The 24,060-nt window shown below is 40.0% G+C and overlaps 1 protein-coding gene and 1 pseudogene across 2 annotated transcripts; both read right to left on the reverse strand.

The window, feature by feature from the left end:
* Nucleotides 1-497: 497 nt before the first annotated feature.
* LOC145778203 (selenide, water dikinase 1-like) lies at nt 498-11,532 on the reverse strand (annotated as a pseudogene). The gene is made up of 11 exons (XR_014290423.1): nt 11,316-11,532; nt 8,114-8,217; nt 7,392-7,541; nt 6,926-7,038; nt 6,198-6,391; nt 5,567-5,779; nt 5,239-5,343; nt 4,662-4,771; nt 1,585-1,656; nt 1,129-1,236; nt 498-881 (listed from the first exon to the last, which is right to left on the reverse strand). The product of XR_014290423.1 is annotated as a selenide, water dikinase 1-like (transcript).
* Nucleotides 11,533-15,090: 3,558 nt separating this feature from the next.
* LOC145778752 (uncharacterized) lies at nt 15,091-17,341 on the reverse strand. Its single transcript, XM_082590323.1, has 2 exons — nt 15,573-17,341; nt 15,091-15,443 (listed from the first exon to the last, which is right to left on the reverse strand). The coding sequence occupies exon 1, from the start codon at nt 17,330-17,332 to the stop codon at nt 15,995-15,997; it is 1,338 nt and encodes a 445-aa protein (XP_082446449.1). The 5' UTR covers nt 17,333-17,341; the 3' UTR covers nt 15,091-15,443; nt 15,573-15,994.
* Nucleotides 17,342-24,060: the final 6,719 nt, after the last annotated feature.

Here is a 24,060-nt window from a genome sequence, read left to right on the forward strand (position 1 = left end):
AACAGTATCGTCTGTTTCATCTAACAAAATAACTTGCCAGAATATGAAAAGGTTGCTTTAAAATTTATCTAAATTAAGCAAACTAAACATCTTACACACAGGGCCGGATTTACATGATGGGGGGCCCGGGGTACTTTTAGACACTGACTTTTAGATCGGGGGCCCCCGTGCAAAACAATTTTACGACCATTACGGCGACCACTACCACTACGGCGCGAAAAACCGCCTCTACGTCTACAGTAGCATTAATCCAGCACTGCAGTGCACAGCATTTTGCAGAAACTTTAAAGGCTGAAAGGAAAAAAATAACACAAAATCACATTTTTTCCACGTAGGGGAGCCCTTCAAAAGTCGGGGGGGCTGGGGCACCTGCACCCTCTGCCCCCCTAAATCCGGGCCTGCTTGCACAGTGGGGATTTATCGCGCACTCTTGAACTTGCCTGCTAGCTGATAACGACTCAGTAAATTAGCCTACTACAACTCGCGACAGAGCCGAAGACAATATTATCACCGTTTATTATAAATTCAGATGTGCTAAATTATTATTCGCAACATGCGATGAACTTTATTTCGACGCAAATTATAGGCTCCGCCCTGATTCAGAGGTAATTTCTCATCCATGCTACAGCAAGATTACATAAAGCAATCGAAATCAGATTTTCTTTCACGAGCAAAGAACAGCTTTTTGTGAAAGCGCTTCATAAAGCGGTAGCATGGGTTGAGAAATCACACAGGGCTTAGCAATGCAACCTGCTCAAATTGCAAAGCTGAACTGACTGTGTGGCCTCAATTAAGTCAGAGAGATGATTTCATAAAAAAATACGCTACGATTGGTGGTTTTGCAAATGCACTTCTTGGTACTTTTGCGCTTCTTCAAGAACCTGAAAACAACGTTTACAAAAGTTAACAATGCATGGAGCGCAAGCAAACATGTCTGAAGCTCAGTTCAATTTATTTGGTTTTGAATCTTTATGACAACAATTCATGCCAAACACAGCAGAGGTCTAGATAAAGGTAGAAGTGACAAAACAGGAACGTTGTAACGTGCTGGAGACAGCAGTAGGATAGCCAGTTTAACATTTAGCACAGTCGCGACAGCTCAAAGAACGTACAAACCAAATTTCAAACCTGGTCGATCTGTGATTCTTGCAATGCTTCATTGTTCACTACGTATTGCAGTTGGTCACCACTCTGTGTATTGGTAATTATCGCTTGGTGCGTGACAAGTTCGTTCGTCTGAAAAACGATGGTGCGGGCTAATCATCAACTACCAACGGGATTGCCAGAGTTGAAATTATTATTCTACGCAAACACGACTAGATATTTGCTGAGATCAAGCTCCAAGAAAGCAAATCAGTCGTTTTTACATTGATTCAACATCTGCAGAAGTTGAATCAATGTAAAAAGGATAGATTTTGCTGTTTGGGAGCTTGATGCTGCTTTACGGTGCAGACTTCTTGGGGCAATGTGAATGTCAGAAATGAATTTAAACGACGTGTCCACTGTCCATGCTAGAATACGTTTACACAGAAGCTTGTGCTACTGACGCCAGCTAACAAAAACACATTTCATTCTCGTGAATACCTGACTAATTCCATTGGTGACTGCCGGCGTCGTAATTTGTTGTTGTAATGGTGGCGTGGGCTTAGTGGGAGGCTGAAAATCAATGCGAACAATTTGAAAACGTCGTCAAATATTTCAATACAAGCTATGTTATGCAGATCTAGCGTAGTTCGACAAAGACGATATCTTGTTGAAAGTAGAGATGTAAAAAAACGTTTTTTTTTTGTTTTAAAAAAAACGAGCTCGTATTTTTGTTTTTTATCTTTTTTTTGTTTTTTTACCTATTTTGACATTAAATGTCACAATATGTAGCAATTAAGGTAAACTCCTTGCAATAACACAACAGATTATTCATCTGAGGACTCTGATCTTGCACAACTACTTTGTAGCAGACAAATAGACTCTTACTATATCAGATTTTTGTTAGTTTCATTAAATTTGTTCTTGTTCCCAAATAAAATAAGTTTTCATCTTTGATGTTTGTTTTGTATCTTTCTCCTGCATTGCGGGAATATGGGTAAAACTTGATACTTGTCAGGAAAAGTATTATGAAGCATTTATTCACTCTGTGAACACTGAGCAGTGCTGAAAAACTCCACTTTAAAGGAAAAATTTCTTCATTTAGGGTTGGTAGTTACTAGCAATAGTCAACATGGGTGGTGGGTATTTGAAAGGAACAATAACCTAAACCTTTTCTGACAAATGCACTTACTTCTGACAGTTAAAAATATCAGTGATAAGATCTCTTGCATTATGTCACAAATGATCTGCAAGAAGCATCAATGACAAAGTGTCTAAGACCTTACAACAGGAATAATTCTGTTTCAACATTTATAAAGCATATATCGTTGCTAAGCTATCAGTTAAGAAACATGTTGAAACAAGCTATTGGAAATAGCTTGCATTAGTAAATTACCACAAACAAGGTAATGTGTGTTCTGAATACTGCCATCCAATGGCGTAGCCAAGGGGGGGTTTTGGGGGTTTCAACCCCCTCTTTGGCACGCGTGTGACGTCACGATATTGAGAATGATGCTTTTAGTCTCCTTATGTCTCTAAAACAAAGTTTGCCCAATTTTAAACGAAACTGCATTAAAAGAGCGAGTTTTGCCAATATCAAACATTCAAATATCAGAAGAAAACATAGAGACTTAGCTTTATTTCCGAAAATTGCCGAAGAAAACATGATCTTATTCTTTTGCTATGCCACAGAACAGCACTATTTTACAGGAATATTCATACCCACATTTTTGATGAAAATGCTCTCAGAATGCACCAAATTCAAAGTAATTTTTGAAAATTTTCTGGGGGAGGCTTCCCAGACCCCCCACCGCTGGGTGTAGTCTTAGGCGAACACGCCGAAGGGCTTCGCCGGCCGGCCGTCAAAAACCCTCCCTTTCAAAATTCCTTCACTACGCCACTGCAGTGCCATCTTGTTTTGCCAAATTTTCGTCAACCCATTAAATGTGTACAAGAATAACAAGTACCGGTATACTAACACCGTAGGCTACCTTCCATAAAGGGCACTTCCATACAAGGAAAAAGAAATTAACTCATGTGCATTATGTCATGTATCAAATTGCATTAATTTAATGTTTGTCAGGTCTACTGCCACAACACATGCGTGAGAATGAGGAAGAAAGTGAAACAACGTAGGGCTATGCAGAAAACATATGCTGCTGCCAAGCACAAACACTTAGGAATTTCAGCACACCAATAAACCATTTTTACTAATTTAATGTTTTTCAAGAGCACTATAATGAAACTATGCTGCAAATTGTAAAAACTTTGCCACTTTTCCAGAAAAATACTAAAAAAAACAAAAAAACGCGTGTTTTTAATTTTTTTTTGAAAAAAAAAACACGTCTTTTTTTTGAAAAAACGTTTCTTTTTTTGCATTTACAGAAAGCCAATCATACAAAAAAACATCAAAGGATCTAACAACATTTTCATTCATTAAAGCAACTAAAAAAATGTATGTAACGTCTGCAGACGTTGAACCAATGTAATGCAAACATTTCAGTTTCAGTAAAGACCCAAACGAAGAATGTCAAGACGCGACAAAAAGAACACCCTAACATGTGCAATAATGTGGCCTTTCATTACTTGGTCAGTAGCCAGAGTGACGTCACGTGTGAACGTGACAGCTGTTTTTTGTGTTATAACTCTCTTAAAAGTATCGCTGCAAACTACGGTCATTGCAGCTTGCAGTAATCTTTCCTTTGCCACATTACTTTCAAGTTAAACTTAAAGCCTTTCCCCACAACTATTTAAGCCCAAAATCACCAACAGCAAAACAAAAAGGATTGTAGTCAGGGAGGTGAAGCCCCATGACATTTTTCCCTTTTAAAACCCAGAATAAGACATAAGCTTATAACTTTAACAATAAATACTAATAATACGACAAAAGTGTTCAATGCCAAACAAAAACGTCAAGCAGAGAAAATTACATCAAATCTAGTTATTATTTTCTAAAACCTCTACACGGCCTGTTTCACCATAAAAGGGGATCATCAAAAGTTCCTGAAAAGTATACAAAAGCAATAAATCGGTAAGACCTGAAAAAGTATTAAATATTATAACCTTAATTCAATATGCAAAAAAAACCTCAGAATTGCAAAGAGCTACCTCCATTGGATACCACAAAAGCCTCAATTGAGACCAAGATGGAAACCAAGCAAATTGACGTCACAAGTGTTGATAACTAGAGCTTTTCAGGTATTACCGATTAACTGCTTTTGCATATTTTTCAATATAGGCCTTCTGATGATCTCCCTGTTTGTGGTGAAACAGGCTGTAGAGGTTTTAGAAAGTAATAACTATATTTGATGTGAGCTTATAGCTTATATAATCTCCTTGGTTTGGTTAAACCTTTGTGAATTGATTGCCCTCTGGTCAATACAGTCAAGTAACGGCGTAACGCCATCCTGGCAAGTGATTGCCTTAGGAACATAGTCTCTATGTAAGTCGTATTCTTCAAAACCAAGCAAAACCTTCTCGTGTTTTCTATTAAGTGTAGATGCGCAGAATGCAAAGCAGGGCAACATTTTCGAAGTACAGTAATACCATAGGCATGAAATAAAATCATTTCGTCTTACGGCTGTTCTCGTCGGTGCTGTGGCGGCTGGGACACTTTGCGTTGTTCCATTTTCTAATCTTTCAACTTCTATGACACGTGGTTTGTCAATGATTTTAGCTGTTCTGTTGCCTTTAACAAAACGATTTTCACAAGTTGGACGAATTTTAACGTAGTTACGTTGAATATAATCTTCATATAAAAAAGCTTAACCTGTAATGACTACAATAGACAAATGCTTCTTCTCTCGTGTTGTCGCTATATATCAGGGCGCCCATCGGTTAGCCACTGCCTGGTGTCATCGTCAATGGAAACTAGAGCTTTTCATACCATGAGGTAGTTTGTGCAGCGGGCAGTTCTTGATTATGTAGGCGGCCGTCTGCATTTCACCACACTCACAGGTAGCACATCATAGACAATAGATTTCAAATGACGAAAAAGCAACCAAATGAAATAAACACACCGCCTTCACAAAACTTTAGACCCAAGTTAACAGAAAAGTTTGACGGTGCATTAATTCAAAACTATTTGTTGGCACGAGCTGCGGTGTTCATCGTATAAACTAAATGAATTTTTTTCTGCTATTCAGAACTAATCACCTTCTTCCACCACGCCAATGATCCAAGCTTGGTGGCCTTCCAGCTTCTTTATTTCCGCGCAGTACTTGGCTGCTTGATCTCGTGGCAAGCAAACCAGCAAGCCGCCTGTACGAAGAGCCTTTGATAACTTCCGTTGTAGGCGTAGCTAACTAAAACCACGCGATAGGTGGTGATCTATTGTTTTTTAACATGCAGCAGCATATGAAACTTACTTTTAGTTCTTTGAATGAATGTAATTTGAACCAATCCACGACTCAACACATGGGAATTGAGCAAGAGCTTCGCAAATTACTGTATTTAAGCAAAATACTGATGTCATTCGACTCACCGGAAGTTTCAGCTGAAGTTCCTCGCAGAAGACCGAACATGTGGTCGCATGCTTTCGAAATTGCGGCCATTTTGTATATTATAGGAAGATTATGAATAGAAAAGCTCACTGCATTAGTTTGTTGCTTAGCCAAGTTGTCAGCATGACCGAGAATGCCAAAGCCGGTCACATCAGTCGCGCCGTGACTGCCGAAAGTGTGCATCAACTGAGAGGCTGTGATACAAAAAGATAGTGATAGATGAAGATAGTGATAGTGACAAACACTTTCCTAGTCAAGGCAGAAAGTTTTGAAACAATGTCTGAAAACCAAGGCCGTTATGTGGATGATGTGGGACCGGTAGCAATGAGATCTTGAGATCTTAGGGTCTCAAATGAAGACACTTGTAAGAAAAACGCACAATTCTAAAAAAAAATTCTTCAAGTTTACAGGCCTTTTGGTAAGGCTTCGAGCCTTTAAAATTATCCGGATTTAAAAGTAACACTGAACCTCCTGTCAAAACGCTACTGCCGACAACGATTATGACGCCTAGCCCTAGAAGTCAGGACAGAGATTCCAGACGCATTGATCGTTGTCAGACATTATTTCAAAACTTCTCTTGTTAACACTAAACAAATAGAAACAACACCTCACCTGTTTTGTTTAATCTTGCCATGTTGAACATGGAAGCATGATAGGCCTTCTTCACTTCCTCTTCAGTCACGACCTGTTTGATGCGATTCCATCGCTCATTGCTTTGTTCTAGCCACTGATGTGCATTACAAGAGATTTGAGTCCCTAGGGGCTTGGTGAGAACCAAAACATCGCCAGGAACAGCATTGCACGGCCTGCGAACGCAGTACACTATTTTACTGCATTTCAAACAGATTGATATCATATGGTTATTGTCCAGTTAACAGTATATTAGGCCTCCTATAAGGCAGTCCAAAATCGTTACTTGCATTACAGTATACGCTTGGCACTGTTACACGAAATCTTTGACGTCTAACTATCTCGTGATGAACTGTCACATGCAAACAAATAACTTTATTTGAATTTCAACCAGTGCTCAGATTTCAACATAAACGCCCACAAGCCCCACATGGCTGCGGTACTAAAACGAGTGAACTTAGTATCATATTACAATTAGAGTTGGAATGCCGCAACGCTGTCAAGAAAGCGTATTTAACAGCGACCAATTAAGGGGTCATGGAAAACGTGTACGGCAAAAAAAGCAAAACACAAGGTGCAAACTTATAGGGCAAATTGCAACAAGTTTCAAAAATAAAAAGCTTAAATTAAAGGTACGTTTCCAATAATACATTTAAAAATAGATTACAGGAAAGAGTTTGGGTTGGCACTGCACCAGGTCCAGTACTTACATAACACTTTCGCTTTCTTGACATACTGCAGTGGCTACCCCTCCAATAAGGCACCAAGGATTCAGAACTGTCTGTCCACCTGTGATTGATGTTCCAGCTTCTGCTGCGCAATCCTAAGAAAAATACATAAAAAAAATTACCATTACTGGAACGACGCCTACAAACTGTTCTACAGTAAACATGAAGATTAAACAATGCACAAAGTTTGCTACAGCTATCAAAATTATTGTTTATAACAACTTATCCTTTTTTGATACAAAAAATTATGATACGCATTATTAGCCTATGTATTGTAAAAAAATTTTTTTGGTGAACCAGACAATAATTTCCAATCTAGTACTGTATACTTAGGGAAAAAGTATAATAATAATTATGATAGCCCTTATCAAAGTGATGTTCAACCTAACTATAATATAGTATACAATTAACAGTAGATGTACAAGTCAACAGCATTACATTAGTTCACCTTAAAACCTTTCATTAATAGTGGAATAACGACATCTCTTTCTTTCTCTGAAAGTTTGGAACTTACACCAAGAAGCATAAGCATGTTATCACATTCTGATACACCCATAGCATACAAGTCACTGAGAACATTGCAACATGCAATTTTTCCCTGAAAAACAAAAATTAATTGAATATATATAATTATATATATATACCTAAAATAATTGAAAAAAATCTTTTATCAAATCAAAAAGATATAGGTTCTAACTTGGTACACGTAATATGTTAAGCAGGCTATGATTCTACAACCACAAGTAGTTCCAATTAAACATCACTCAGTTGAAATGATGAGCAGTATTATCTCTACATTATCAGTAAAACTGTTTCATGCCATCCATTCTTTACTGAAAGCAAGTACCGGTACCTCATTCAGACATGCATCTTCTCATTCAGTGCTAGCCATTCACTGATTAGTGGCATGTACTGTGCAATATGGTAAAAATTATTCACTTCAGCATTGAAATTGTACATTTAAGCAACTGAACCAGCAAAATGTTGAACGCAATGGCAAGCAGTTATTTATTACCGGTACATTGCAATTGATTTGATAATAGTCATAAATTTACAGCAATATAATCTCATACGACCAACGAGAAGCAGTCTACTAACAAGTTTTATTTTCTAAAAACGTAGAATTGGACTATAAACAATCAATTGGTTCTACTTTTGCAATTGCATTACCATCATGTATGGGTCATCAACCAAAGGATAGAAAAAGTCTGTAGTTTGAATGAGAGACAAGCCACCAAATCGCAAAGGAATCACACAGCAATCCAAACCAATACCTGAAAGTCATGAATATGATACATATGACCAAGTGATGCATACAATAACAGGAGACAAAACAATATCCAAGAAGACAACATGCACAATTGTACATTATTAAAAAAAAGTGGCTATTTTTCCACACTTAATGCCATGGTTGCAATCAGGTATTGCCAGAGTTAGAAAAGGTTAAGGGAAGGGTTAAAGTTAGCGACGAGCGACGTATTACAGCGACGTATAGTACACCGAGCGACGCATTACATACCATTATCATTTTTTTAAAAGAAGCATTGTATATACCTAACTTGTTGAGAGCGAAAATGTAATGCGTCATTTGGCAAACACGGTCACATCCTCTTCTGACGAACGAAAAATTACCATACCCAGAAAAAATCTCAAATTCCAGCAAATTAAAAAAACTCTACCTTTATTACTCACATTTGAAAAGACATAAAAAATTGGGCTGTAGGCAGAGGTGGGCACCCGCTACTTGGGCCAAAGTAGCACGCGCTACCGCTACCAATTTACAAAAGTAGCGCGCTACCCGCTACCCGGGTCAAAGTAGCGCGCGCTACCGCTACTTCTTCCGCTACTTTTGTCTAAAATGACACTAAAAAACACTCAAGTCCCTAGTGACGCAAAAACGACCTTGAAAACGAATGTTATCATTCGTTTACGCTGTCATTTTAACGTTGTTATAGAAAACACATTCTAAGGGAAATTTATTGTTACGCATCTTTCAAAAACACGAGCATTTCAAAATAAGAGTCACTAAGTCATGCCCGCTTTCGCTTAAGCACATCGTTTCCAACCAGGGCCTCTGAGAGAAATTTTCACTAGGGGTACAAAAAGTTATTCCGGGCCCCCCTCTCACTCCAGGCCCCTTTGTCTTGGGCAAAAAGTGTAATGTTTACTTAGGCGTATTGCACACCATACATTTTACTGCAGAATTAGACATCTGTGCGCAATAATAGTACCGTAGGCTATCAGGCTGCAATAAAACTATTATTTTGTGTTGTGCATATCATGTGATCTGTCACCTGCCAATTCCTGCATTGAATTTGTGTGTCAGTTGTTGATGTTGCTGTTGAGAGGTGTCGCTTGTACATCTTTAATGTAAAATTTTTAAATTCATTTTTTTATTTCTCAAATTTTTTAATTCTCTTAGATGTAGCTTATAATTATTTCTGAAGAGGACACTATGTGATGTCGAAAATGTTGGATTTAGTAGTTTTTTTATGCTTTTTTTGTGTGTTAAATCCATTAACGTAACTGAGTGGTATATGTATCTGGTACAAGCCAAGCTCTCTACCAAGGCTCAAACATAACATCTTGTTAAAACATAATCAAGTTAATCATCTGACCAATCCTAACCCTTCTTCATTAACTTTTGCATTCACCACATGCCCAGCACTAGCAGAGGTGAACGAGAGAAGTCACTTTTTTTGACTCCGGCTCCGGTCCTGCTCCGAAAGTATTCTCCGGCTCCCGCTCCGAAATTCATTTTGAAGTGAAATAAGCGTGAAACTACCTTTGTCAAATAGTTTAAAAAAAAACACCCGGGCTTTTTGCCCGGGTTTTTCTCAAACCTGCTTTTGCTACACTATGCCCCTCCCCCGGACTGGAGAATAACTAACTTTTATGATTTAAGTTAAGGTGCTTTTAACAGAACATTTTTGCATGTAAAGCATTAAATTACCACTTTGGGTCCCTAATTTGCTTGCAAAACACTCGATTACCTTTCTCGGCCCTTTTGCTAGATTACGGGCCCCCCAGGACTAAACAACAACAACTTTTATGCTTGAAATCAATCGTTTAGAATGGTTTTAACCAAACATTTTTGCACGTAAACTATAAAACCACAATTTAGGGCCCCCAAAAAACACAGGCCTGGGCCCTCAAGGGTACGCCGTACCCTCCGTACCTCCCTTTCATTGGCCTTGTTTCCAACAGAGAAAAGTGTCTCCACCGCAGCACTGGAAGGAATGGGGGTGTTGTATTTAATCAACAGATGTTTTAACTCGGTATTCGAAAAGCTCAAGGACTTGCTCTTGTCCGAAAAAAAGGCGTCTACAATTGCTGCTTCCTTCTGCACCGACGTTTCACGGGATGGCGCAAACACTCCAAAAAATACATCCTCGAGGTCTGGTGTTGGTGTCACTCATCTCGGTATCAACCTGGCTTGATGTCTCCCGCAACAGTCGAATTACATCTGTCTTGACTTTTTCTCGCAGTGCGTCAGCATCATCCGTAGAAACGTAGTGCACAAATTGTAGCCACGACGTCTTGAAGGAGAGGTGAAGACATGATGCCATAACGCATTTCATGTCGTTGAAGCACTTGTTGAATCGTTTCTTCACCCCTTCAAGGACTTTCACTTTCAACTCCCCACAGGTTACAAGATCACTGATCTCAGTTAACTTCTTCGCGCAAATTGTGATGGTTGGAAGCAAGACTCCGTAATATGCCTTGGACTCGCCCTGGAGAATGTCTAAAGCCTGGCAGATAGGCTTCATCACATGGAGATATTCGCCGAAGAAGTTGACATCAGCTAGAAAAGACCGAAACTTTCCAACCAAACCGATTTTTATATAACTGCTTGACCACGCCAGTATTGCAAAAAAAACAAGCATTTTTTCAACTTAAATTAAAAACTAGCGGGTAGTGGGAGTGCGACTGAAAAAAGTAGCGCCTCTCCCGCTACTTTGGAAAAAAATAGCGCCGCTACTGCAGCCGCTACTCCAACTAAAAAGTAGTGCGCTACTGCCCACCTCTGGCTGTAGGCAACTCAAACTAAAAATTGACTTAAAAAATGCACTTCGAATCAAAATTTAGTAAGAAACGCTTCCGGGTAGTATTGAACTCATTCCCTCTGGAATAGCAACCGGAGAAATATCAGACGCGCCACGCATCGAGTTGAATGAAGTTGTCGAATTTAGAACTTATATAGGCGCTTCTCATCATTTGCTTTGAAAGAGAAAAAGAAAAAAAAGTGCCTATATAGTGACGTCATGACTGGTCAAATCGTGTTTCAGATTCAAAGACCGGAGCTGGTCAAATAGCCACTGCCTACTTTTTATTGACTTGTGCTAAAATTATATAGCCTACTGTGCTGTACCAATAATGGGACTATTCTGATCACTCCCTTGGGAGGTCGTATCTTTTTGCAATCCCTCCAGAAGTTTGAGCAGTGTCTTCTGGGGGACTTTACATCCTCATCCTTTCAATCCAGTAAAATTTGTAAGACGAAAATCTTCTTCTAGTCCATAAACAACCGGATCAAATACTTGATTGCTATTGAGGTTTTCCATTAGGCCTACACAGATTCATTTATTTTTCTCTGAAAATGTAACAAAATATAATCTCTTGTAAAAAGCAATTTTGCAAAACTGTAGTGGGCTAAACAATTGGTTAAGGAACTTAAGGTAGGCCTAAAGTTCAGAGCAATCTATGGTAAATGGCAGGACTTGCAAAGATTTGATTGGTTCAATCAGTGTTTGGACTTGGCATGCTTTTTAAAGGAAAATGATGATTTTATTGAAATAACCAAAAAAATATTTCAGCCAAGCTTTAAAATTGTCATATACGGTAGTGGTACTGGTACCTATAAACATAAAGCCGTCTAACTAAATGACTTAAGCTACCTTAGTACGTATATACCTTATACAAGTATGAAAAATAATGGCTCAGAATTTACTCGCTCACAGTTAGATCTCAAGGTGCTATGCCACTGACCACTACTCTCGTAAGTACAGTACCAGTACACGTGACCGTCGCAATAATGAATCAGCGTATTTTGGCTGTTCCACTACTTGTCTGCATTCTGCCAAGTGCCAACAGCGTACCATCTATGAGCGTACTGCGACGTTGGAAATTCGAAAAAAGAAAAAGGACATTGCCAAAGGTGTTGCCAGATTCCCAGTGCTAAAAGATTTCCAAACACCTTTATAATAATATTTAATAATATTTATTTGCATCAGACAAAGCTGTCCATATCCAAAACAACGAAATAATACACAAACTGCAAATGCACAAATAACGAACAACAACAACGAAATAAGATAATAATTATTATAAAACAAAGTAGACATATCACACCAAATCAGAAAAATCAATTTATTTATACATAGAGCTTTCGCAACACAAGTGTGGTGTTGCTAAATTGAAGAAAATTATGAAAATTATCTTTATAAATTTTTTTACAATTTTGTGCAATTTTCACTAACTTCAACTGCACAAAGGTGTGTGTCCAAGAATGGTGATTTACCTTTTAGAAACGATGGCTTTAACAACAAAAAAAAACAACTTGAAAAAAATTAATTACAATTGTGACAATATACAGAGCAATAAAATTACAAATGTAAAACTTCGAACAACTCAGTTCAGTGGTCGGAAAGAAAGACTTTTTGACCATCGAAACTCTAATTCTCTTTTGGGATGCCACCAAATGTTTCGATAAGGCAAAGACGCGTGTTTTGGTAGGTGTCGCACTTTTCTTGCAAGGGTTGAGTGGGGCTGAGTTCGGTGTTTTACTCGCTTCTATGCGTTTACCAAGAGAGTACAGATCTAAAAATTGTAGCAACAAGAGAAACATAACACATTTATTCATTTTTATTTTTTGTCAGTATATTGCGTCCAGGACAAAAAAGATAGCCTACTACTCAGTGGCGTAGCTACCCATTGGATTCTGTGGATAAATCCAGGGCGGCACGTTGATGGAGGGCGAAAAAATGTGATAACGTTTTAAACAAACAAAGACAGTCACACTAATTTATTCTCAGAGACTCAGACTTAAACGACCTAAGTTATATTGATCTAAGTGAAGCCAAAAAATTGCACAAGTTATGCCTCTAAACCGAGGGTCACCAATCTTTTTTGCATGCTGGCCACTTTGGCACTTAAGAGAGCTGTGGCGGGCCGCACTAATAAAATTTTAGGTAGGTTGACTCTTATGCCAGAAAAGAACACATTTCGTACCCTATATCCAGCGTTACATGTTGTTTAATATTTATCTTAGAACATCGCAGCAACAAAATTAGTTGAACAACGCTTCTGCCAGGCTAAGCTCCTTTAACAACAATTAACGAAGCCAACTTGTTTTGCGCACTTATAGCGAGACGAGCGGTTTCATCAGAATATTCATCGCCAAGCAAGGGTGGTGTTGTCACTTCGCTTCACAAAAGATATCTTGCAATTAACAGTTTCAGTAAACAAAAAAATGGTTGACACATCGTAGGCTAATACAGGCAACAATAGTGACCTACAAACATATCAGCGAAAAATAGGCTCCAATAACAAGGAAAAAGAAACCAGGCACCATGAAACAAACGCTTGTGGAAATCACCGAAAAAACGTTTCTATCGTAACTTATGAACAGTGTTCCCTCTAAAAAAGCAATGAGTTTTTTTTGTGAGAATCTATACTGAGTCCATAAAACCGTCTTTCTTTGATTATTAGACAACTGGCACTCGCGGTGCTTATCAGCATGGCAAGAATTAGAATTGTTGATTAACAACATTTGGCAATAGGCCTAGTATGCTAAATATTTTCATAATACAACCAAAAAAGTCTTTAAATTTATGTATAATCTTTTGCCAATTTATTATAAATTGAGTTGGCACACCGACCTATTTTGCCAAAAAAGCTTGCATAATAAGGGAACACTGCTCGTGAAATACAATAACGGTGAAATGCACATTAGTGTTGGTGTTTACATGACATTTATAAACTTAAAATAAGCAACCCTATGCTCACAGGCAATTTCGAAAACAGACGTTTTAATCAACCATTGGGACAGTGTGGCTGTACATCGCATTGGAATAACTTGAAGCGACCCCCACCTAGAACTACAATCTGATTGATCGGTCAGTGGAATCGTATGCAAAGCGAAAATATGCTTCCCGAAAAGTATTTTTTGCCTTCATGCTCTTTAACTCCTCAAGAAAAGTATTTTTGGATATACTTGTACGCTGATAGTGATACCTTCCGCGGACCGCACATAACTGCATGGCGGGTCGCATGCGGCCCGCGGGCCGCCGGTTGGTGACCCCTGCTCTAAACTAATCTGCAACTTTTTAAAATTGTGACTCACTATGTGGTATTTAATGCGATTTGTTATATCTCCTGATGTGTAGAATGAAAATAAATGTGGAGCTATGCCGAAATAAACTTGATGGATTGATTGATAACGTGGCGGGCAGATAAAAAATGCCAAATAGGTATACCTGTTTCTATCAAAGTAATGTTCATAATATTCATATTTATTGATATTTTATGACTTATGGCGGGTTTTAATAAATTGTAGAAAAAATATTTCTGAAAGAGCCCGAAAAATAACAAGTATAAAAGAACTGTAGCGGATGAGTTTTAATCCGCTACAGTGGTGACATCTGGCACCACTGGATGGCTTAGAGAGTGAGCGCAGTCTGACTCGGCGCCGGCATCATAACGAGTATTAAACAATTATAGAACATGCATTAAACAGTGACGATCGGTGAGGGAAAGCAAGGAAAGCAGTGCTTACCTGAGCGAAAACTATGCAAAATATAATGACTGAATTCTAGGTTTAACTTCTTATTATTTTTATCAAGTCTATTTTAACTTGAAAATTACTGTTGTGTGCGACGCGAACACAACAGGTGCGGTAGTTAATTGCGCCGGTGACGTCACGATTTTCCTAATCCACCCGGCAGGACTGAGCAACTGTTAAAGCACGCCAACTTGAAGAAATCACTCGGTTTCCAATGACTGCTTCGCAGCAATGAAGTTTATACGGTTTTTCTGTCAAGAAATAACACAACATAAGACACTAGTCACAATTCAGCAAGCAAAACAGTCGAACTGATAAACGTACCAAATTTGTTGACAAACAGTTCTCAATCCACTGTACGGTACACAAGTTCCACAGGTTGGCCAATGACGCACTGAATAAATAAATTCGCGATGTTACCTTACACAATTATTACGTAGGCTACCGTACCGTACAACCATAACGCTAGGTCAATAATCATTAAAAAACAAAGAAACGTGGCAATTCACTTGGCCTAGTTAAGATCGGTTTACGAGAATTAATTTCCATTAGGCTGACAAATTATTGGTCAATAATTCAGTAGTGAACATGAATCCACAATTCACGACACAAATCAATTGATCATACAATTCAGAATAACAAACATACCGGTAGTATGACCGGATCAGTAATGCCAAATGATGCACTTGTACGCGAAGGATTCTATAGTGATTGACTCTGCAATATTTAAGTTTGAAGTATTAGCCTAACAACAATTTACGCACATCAGAGATACGTTACGTTTGTTTACGGTAGACAGTCAACATTCAGTTATACAAAACATTATTACATCACAAGTACGCTCACCAGTAAGTTGAACTTTGAGAGATAGCAAGCTGCAAATATGGAATTCAGCCTACACGCAAATAAGTATTACCATAGCAGTTGTCAAACTTAAGTCCTGTAGAAATACATAACAGAGAAGCAGCTAACAAAGCATAAACATCAATCAATAAACTTTCAGTCACAAACTACAGTAACTAACAAGTTCGGCTAGCTGGCAAACTAGCAGCAAAAACGAAAACGTCTCGAAAGTTCCATAGACAATCTCGTGGTGAGTGTTGCCATTTGCAAAGAGCGATAACATAACAATGAAGGGGAAACGACGCTAGGTGGCGAATACACAAATTAACGGGAGTAATGCGGTAAAACGAAAGGCAGGCCTATCAAGGACCTGTTGAAAATCTAACACTCCCGGGCCAAAGAAGGGCCAAACTGGCTCGTTCTTTTCATGAATAAAAGTTTTTCAACAGTCTATTGTCATGTAACAGTTCAGTCTCTTCCTCATCGCTCTGATCTTCCAGCAAAATCTCAACGGTGTCTATTGGTGTCTCATCTTCATCTGGATCATCTTCTTCTCTTTGGACAATTACACAAAGTTTGGATATTGGTCTCTTCAGAGATCCGGTTGCAGTCTTCACTTCTACGGAACGAACAACGCCGTGACGATCAGGAAATGTTTCAATTACTCTGCCTAGTGGCCATCGTTGTCTGGGAGCAGAGTCATCAATCAAAAGGACGATATCTCCTCTTCGGATATTCTCCTTTCTGTGAAGCCACTTTGCTCTTGACATCACAGATCGTGGGTATTCCTTAACCCACTGCTTCCAAAAGGTGTCTGCCAGAAACTGCACATGGCGGTATCGATCACTTGGTCGGTAGCCATCTCTGTCGCAGCTTAACATTGGCGGTAAATTCGATGAAGAATTCAACTTCAACAAGTGGTTAGGTGTCAGGGGTAAGTCGCCATCAACTTCCAGTTTCACATCGGTGAGTGGTCTTGAATTGACGATGTCTTCTACTTCAAGAAGTAATGTGTGCAATGTGTCATCATCGAGTGGTTGTTTTGGTAAGATGTTCATAAGAATTTGACGTACTGTGCGAATCATTCTCTCCCAGGCTCCGCCCATATGGCTGGCTGTTGGGGGGTTGAATGACCATTCTATTCCTTGTTGTCGAAGGCTCTGGTGGATCTGGTTCTGATTCCACTCATCGATGGCTTGCTTCAAGATTCTTTCACAACCCACAAAGTTGGTTCCATTGTCAGAGAAGATTTTCTTGATGGGGCCTCTGCGAGCTATGAAACGCCGTAGGGCATTTATGAATGCGCCAGTTGTCAGGTCTGGTGCCACTTCCAAGTGAATGGCTCTAGTTGTGAGACATGTGAAAAGGCAGCCGTATCTCTTAATGTCACTTCGTCTGTTTCGGACATTTAGCGGCCCAAAAAAGTCAACGCCAGTCTGTGAGAATGGTGGCTGTGACATTTGTAACCTTGCTTCTGGCAGTTCTGCCATGAGCTGTTGTCTAGGTTTTGCGGTCCTTCGCCGGCAAGGCAGGCATCTTGCAAGTACCCTTTTAACCGCAACTTTGGCATTAACTATCCAGTATTTTCGGTTAATATTGTTCAGTGTATGGCTTTCACCCATGTGCTTCGATTCGTTGGTATGACAATGTTCAATTATCAAGTCCGTTAAGTGGCGCTCTGGAGCTATGATAGCAGGATGTCGCGTTTCGAACGGTAAGTCGGATCTGTCGATTCTTCCGCCAACACGTAGAACATCTTTCATTAGGACAGGGCTGAGTTTTTCGAGTGGGATCCTCTTGGCTTTGGGCATGTTTGGATGTTTTCCTTTGGATAGAGATTTGATCCAGGCTGGAAAACTCTGACGCTGCTCGTATTTGATTAACTCAATTTCTGCCTCATCAAGTTCTGGCACACTGATTGGTCCTTTCAGTGTAATCTGGGTTTCGTTCTTCATGCGCATCAGTAAGTACGATTTGAATCTTAGGAACCAGGCTACTGATAGTTTCAGTCGGCGCAGAGATGAGAAGTAGGAGATTAACCTGTTGGTTCCTTGGCTTTCAGTCGTAGAAGCAGTAAAGGTTTCGATTTTCCTCTTTGGTTTGTAAGCAGCAAAGATATCTTCAGATTGTGGTTGCTGAGCGGTTTGGTTGGGCCATTCTTCTGGGGGTTTCCTCAGAAAATCTGGGCCATTGAGCCACATCCCAGAATTCAACAAGGCTTTGGCCGTCATGCCCCTTGAAGCTTGGTCAGCAGGGTTCTGCTTCGTGTCACGGACAAGAAAATTTGAAATGTCAGATTCAGCACCGAAATTGCCTAAGCCTTTCTCCTTCGGACGAGTACCTCTAAGCAACCAGCCTAAGGGTGTCCTGACTGCATCAGGTCCTTGCTTCGGGTTAGGTGCAAAGCGGCTTTCAATGCATCGGTGGGCGACAGCATGATCATTTCCGATCAACAGTGTAACTGTACCATGGTCGAGTTGCTTCAAGTCAATGCCTTGGAGGTGCTTGTGCGTTTGCAGATACTCCGGAGAAGGCGCTGGAGTTGGCTTGGTAGGTATCTTGTCAACGACGATCACATCTGTCAGTTCTTGCACTTCGCCGCCAACTACTGGTAGAACTTTCAACGATACAGTTGAAGAATTAAAGGAATATGGTCCACTCGAAGACAGTGTTTGCACCTGGAAGTCACCAGATGGCTCAGGTTTCAGCTCAAGCATCTCTACAAGTTTTTGTTCACAAAATGTGCGGTTTGAACCAGAATCTAGGAGAGCATAAGTATGTATTACCTTTCCTTCTCCTGTCACACGTACGGGAACGATGTCCAAGTAAGTTGCCGAGTTGCTGGTTCTGGAATGGAAGGTTTCTACAACTTCATTTGTGTTCCTTTCTAATGGTCTTCTTCCGGGATCATCTGGCTGGCTATCATTTCTTCTATTAGCAATGGGGTTGGGGTGTCGTCTCTGGATTTGTTCTCCAGTTGTGACCAAGTACCGATGTAACAGAGAATGATGTGATGAGCTTCCGCATTCAGTGCATTTACCTCGGCTTCTGCAGTCGGCACGTATGTGATCTGGTCCAAGACAGTTTAAGCACAATTTGTTCTTCCTTACAAATTGCTCCCGTTCAGTGACGGATTGGGCTTTGAACTCTTTGCAGTGTTGCAAATAATGTGTATTATCGCACAGGATACATTGTATGAGTCGCTTGTTGCCAATTCGGAGCTGTCCAGATCTTTCAGTAGGTTTTGTCACTACGTTAAACAGTGCAGCCTTTTGTTTCCCTTTGGTGTCAGGCTTGTTAAGTTTGTCGACATTTGATGAAAAGAGTTTCACGCCATAGATTGAATTGGCAATCCTAGATTCGTTCGTTATGAAGTCAGCAAAGTGTTGGAATCCAGCCACTTTTCCAGTGTCATCATTGATTTTCAGAGCTTCAATTACCCACTTTTCTTTCAAAGACACTGGCAGCTTATTCGCAAGGCAGGTGATAAACTGCACGGTATCCAAGTTCGAAGCTTCGGTGTTTGAGCTCAATGATGAACAACATCTTTTCAACAGGACGGACAACTTCTCCAATTGTTCGGGTTCGTGGTGAGAAATTCTGGTAACAGCTCTCAAGCGTTCCTCGCAAGCATGCGCAATAACGTGTGGTTGGCCATACCTCCGTGTTAATTCTTCCCACGCTTCATCATAGCAGTTGTGACCTTCGCTGCTATCGGCAAGGTGCCTTATTTGTTCACAGACTGCATCACAGCAGTGCTGCATGAGGTAAGACATCTTCCTGTCGGGTGTCAACCAATCAGAAATATGAGACTTAAAACGGTGCCAGAAAGCCCAGAAATCGAGTGGGTCACCAAAGAATTTCTTAACATCTGGTTTAGGTAGAAGTCGTTCTGAAAGATCAGGTTGTCGGCTAGTATAATAACAAGGGTAATTTACCTTTTGGTCTGGCATTCTTGCAGATGTTGCAGTTGGTTCTTGTTTGTGCCGCTCATCACCGTGACGCAGAGGTTCCAGGTGTGTGTCTTTGTGAGTGAAGGTTTGCTGTGGCAATCGTACGGGTGTCATTGATCCAATATTGATAACCGAAGAAGAATCATCTTGCCAGAGTGCGGCTTCAGTTTCGGCAGCTTTAATTTGACGCAGGTCTTCAGCTTCGGCTCTCTCACGTTCAAAGCGAGCTTTATCCTGCTCCAACCGAGCTTTATCCTGTTCCAACTGAGCTTTCTCCTGTTCCATGCGAACTAGTTCTTCTTCCTCTCGTCGCCTGGCATCATTCTGTTCTTTTGTCAAACGAGCTAGTTCCAATTTGGCATGTGCTTCACGTTGACGCAAACTGTACGTTGTACTCGATGACCGAATGCTTCCGGATTTGGAGCGGTGAGAATGGGTACGCAAGGACGAGTGATGTGAACGTAGTGGAGGAGTTTTAGTGTCTGTCCTCTCGCATTCCGTGAACCACTGTTTGGCTCTATCAGCAAATTCTTCTTTACCTTGAATGTAATCCCGTTTGGTTGAAAGACCTCCTGGAATTTGTTCATTGTCAGGGACATCGACACAAAGCGCCATTAAAGAGGCATAATTTTTGTCAATTTCTAACAGGATAGTCTGTACTTCTGTGAGGTTTTCACGTTTGCTCATCAGCTGTTCACCACGCTTGTAGCTGTCTCTCAAAGTATCAGCTGCTTGTTGAATAGCTTCGGCTTTGGAATTCATAACTGTGTATGCAAATCCGCTTCGTAACAGCATAAGCTAACTTCAGCAAATGAGAGATGTCACGTAACGCTGATGGGAACTTGGTAAGTAAACGCAAATTTGATCGTCAGGTTGGTGAAGATCAGCAGTTCGGTACAATTGACGAAATCAGCTTCAGTTCAAAGATGGTCAAGCTTTGATGCCAAATTTGAAAAACGATGTTGTGTGCGACGCGAACACAACAGGTGCGGTAGTTAATTGCGCCGGTGACGTCACGATTTTCCTAATCCACCCGGCAGGACTGAGCAACTGTTAAAGCACGCCAACTTGAAGAAATCACTCGGTTTCCAATGACTGCTTCGCAGCAATGAAGTTTATACGGTTTTTCTGTCAAGAAATAACACAACATAAGACACTAGTCACAATTCAGCAAGCAAAACAGTCGAACTGATAAACGTACCAAATTTGTTGACAAACAGTTCTCAATCCACTGTACGGTACACAAGTTCCACAGGTTGGCCAATGACGCACTGAATAAATAAATTCGCGATGTTACCTTACACAATTATTACGTAGGCTACCGTACCGTACAACCATAACGCTAGGTCAATAATCATTAAAAAACAAAGAAACGTGGCAATTCACTTGGCCTAGTTAAGATCGGTTTACGAGAATTAATTTCCATTAGGCTGACAAATTATTGGTCAATAATTCAGTAGTGAACATGAATCCACAATTCACGACACAAATCAATTGATCATACAATTCAGAATAACAAACATACCGGTAGTATGACCGGATCAGTAATGCCAAATGATGCACTTGTACGCGAAGGATTCTATAGTGATTGACTCTGCAATATTTAAGTTTGAAGTATTAACCTAACAACAATTTACGCACATCAGAGATACGTTACGTTTGTTTACGGTAGACAGTCAACATTCAGTTATACAAAACATTATTACATCACAAGTACGCTCACCAGTAAGTTGAACTTTGAGAGATAGCAAGCTGCAAATATGGAATTCAGCCTACACGCAAATAAGTATTACCATAGCAGTTGTCAAACTTAAGTCCTGTAGAAATACATAACAGAGAAGCAGCTAACAAAGCATAAACATCAATCAATAAACTTTCAGTCACAAACTACAGTAACTAACAAGTTCGGCTAGCTGGCAAACTAGCAGCAAAAACGAAAACGTCTCGAAAGTTCCATAGACAATCTCGTGGTGAGTGTTGCCATTTGCAAAGAGCGATAACATAACAATGAAGGGGAAACGACGCTAGGTGGCGAATACACAAATTAACGGGAGTAATGCGGTAAAACGAAAGGCAGGCCTATCAAGGACCTGTTGAAAATCTAACAATTACTGTGTTCGTGACTACAATTACTCGTAACGCTTGTGAGTAGTCTAAGTCCTCACCAAACCACATGTCTTGCCTATAAATGCCAATTAACGCAAACGCTTTTGTCAGAAACCATCACTGAAGCTCCAGGGAAATCAACTTTCAAAGTTGCTTTCCCAGGTTCAAAAATGTCAAAAAACGCCTTTGTTTTATCCAATCATCAATCGTTTTGCAAAACGTCACCAGCTGCTTAGCCAATCAGATGTGTTATGGTTATGGTATGGTTAGTTGTGCTTTCCCAGTGACGTCATGCGTATCTCATAGCGGCTGCTTTTGGTTTCAGACGAAAGGAATACAACCTCTACGCATGAGTGATTTGCGCGCTTGTAACTATAGGCTACTGAGTACGCTGAAAATAAAGCTGGTTCTCTTACAAAAAAAAACATAGATTCTACAATAAAACATGCAATTCCAAAGGGTACATTAACCAACCAGTAGGCTACTGAAACAGCACAAGTGTTTTTTAAATTCTTTTGGGTCAATAGACTGACATCACAAGTTCAGAGCAAATTCACTTGTGTTCTTCAAGAATGGACTACCGTAGCTTAATTTATAGGCTAATTATTTGCTCTTTACTAGTGCACCAGTCCAATGCATGTCTTAAATGCTTACAGATGACATTGACAATAAGTTTTTGTGCTCAGTCTAAAAACGCAGCCAACATTCTAGACTAGTCCCAGTTTGATTGATTGATTAAATCTTTATCCTCGGACTGGGAAAGTCCGAAGATTTTGTTTTGGAAATGCTCTCAGAGCGCACCAAATTGGAAGAGTTTTTCAAAATTTTCTGGGGGAGGCCCCCCAGACCCTCCGCTTCATTCTCATTTATAGAATTTTTCCTGGGCCTTTTCTTTCTTAATACTTACTTTTCTTAATACTTTCTTAATACTTACTTTCTTAAATCTTACTGTAATACCAAAACTTAGCCTACTGGTATAATTTAATTTTGTAACCAACCTTGCCTTATCAATATTACTCGGAGATCAAAGCCAGACATTGTGATGTAACACTTGAACTAAATTGCGCTGATTAGTGTAGAAGTAAGTAGCCTACTCCCATCCATTCTTAGCGAAGAATTCACCGTTATTATGCTGATTCAATGTCATCAAACGTTGAAGCAATCTAAAAATCCAAAGCTTTTCTGCTTAAATGGAAGCTAAGGAATACAGTATTAACATTCGGCCAGCTGTGGCCAAGTGGTTAGCGCGTTGGGCCCGCAGTCGAGAGCCTGCATGTTCGACTCCAGCCACCCGAACTTGCTGTTGTTTCTCTGGGCAAGAAACTTTACAATAATTGCCTCTACCCAGTGATCGATTTCGAGTAATGGGTAGTACCAAATTTAAGTCATAAGTAGAGTAGACAACCGGAAACAGACACTGTCGTCGGCTGCAGCGTGGGTCAGGTGTACGTCGGAAGGCGTACACCGATGCATAGCGCTCAAGTCCGCTTTCCCGCAATGCAGGATAAAGATAACAAAACAAACAAACAAAACAAACATTTTCTAGATGAGCCTTAGAATGTGCTGGAAATTATATTCTCTCAACAATTGTTCGTGCTATGCAATCACGTCAGGGTTAGAAATGTTTAAGGATTCAACTTATTTCGTACCAGGGTTAGGGTACGAAATCGGGGTGCGAATTGTTCAGGAGACGAAATAGGTTGCATCCAGACTCAACATAGAGACATAGCTTTATTTCCGAAAAATGCCAAAGAAAACATCTTATCCTTTTGCTATGCCACCGGGCAGCACCATTTTACAGTAATATTCATACCCAATTTTTGTTAAACATGCTCTCAGAATGCCCCAAATTCAAAGTAATTTTTCAAAATTTTCTGGGGAGGCCCCCCAGACCCTCCGCTGCTAGGTGTTCACCGCTAGGCTTCGTCCGTCGACTGTCAAAGCACCCCCCTTTCCCCTTTCAAAATATCTAGCTACGCTACTGAATTGGATCATTGTCATTGGGGCCCGCAAAGCATATTCCGCACAGGGCCCGAAATACCCTAAGACCGGCACTGCCCAATGGTTTAAGCCACCGAACGTCACTGGCATTAAACAATGGTAAATATGGTTTTCATCTGGTCAGGTTACGATATATGAGAAATATTGGTTATTGTGCCTCTTTCAAAGTCCAACCGTTCTCCTCAACGTAGTGGAGAGGTAGAAACAACGTATGCTATATACGTTGGCTAAACGGCTCTGGCCTGGGGAAAGACCTGGCAAACTACCCCAGAACTTTTGCCAGAATACTCTATGATGAAAGACTTTAATAACTCACCAGAGATAAGAAGAAGAATAGCGCTGGAAAGAAATGCATTTGTTGGAATGAATAGCATTTGGAAGAGCAAAGATGTAAAATAAGAAACAAAAAAGAAGCTGATCAAACTATTATA

Source organism: Aplidium turbinatum, chromosome 10 (assembly GCF_918807975.1).
Source record: "Aplidium turbinatum chromosome 10, kaAplTurb1.1, whole genome shotgun sequence".
Lineage (NCBI taxonomy): Eukaryota > Metazoa > Chordata > Ascidiacea > Aplousobranchia > Polyclinidae > Aplidium > Aplidium turbinatum.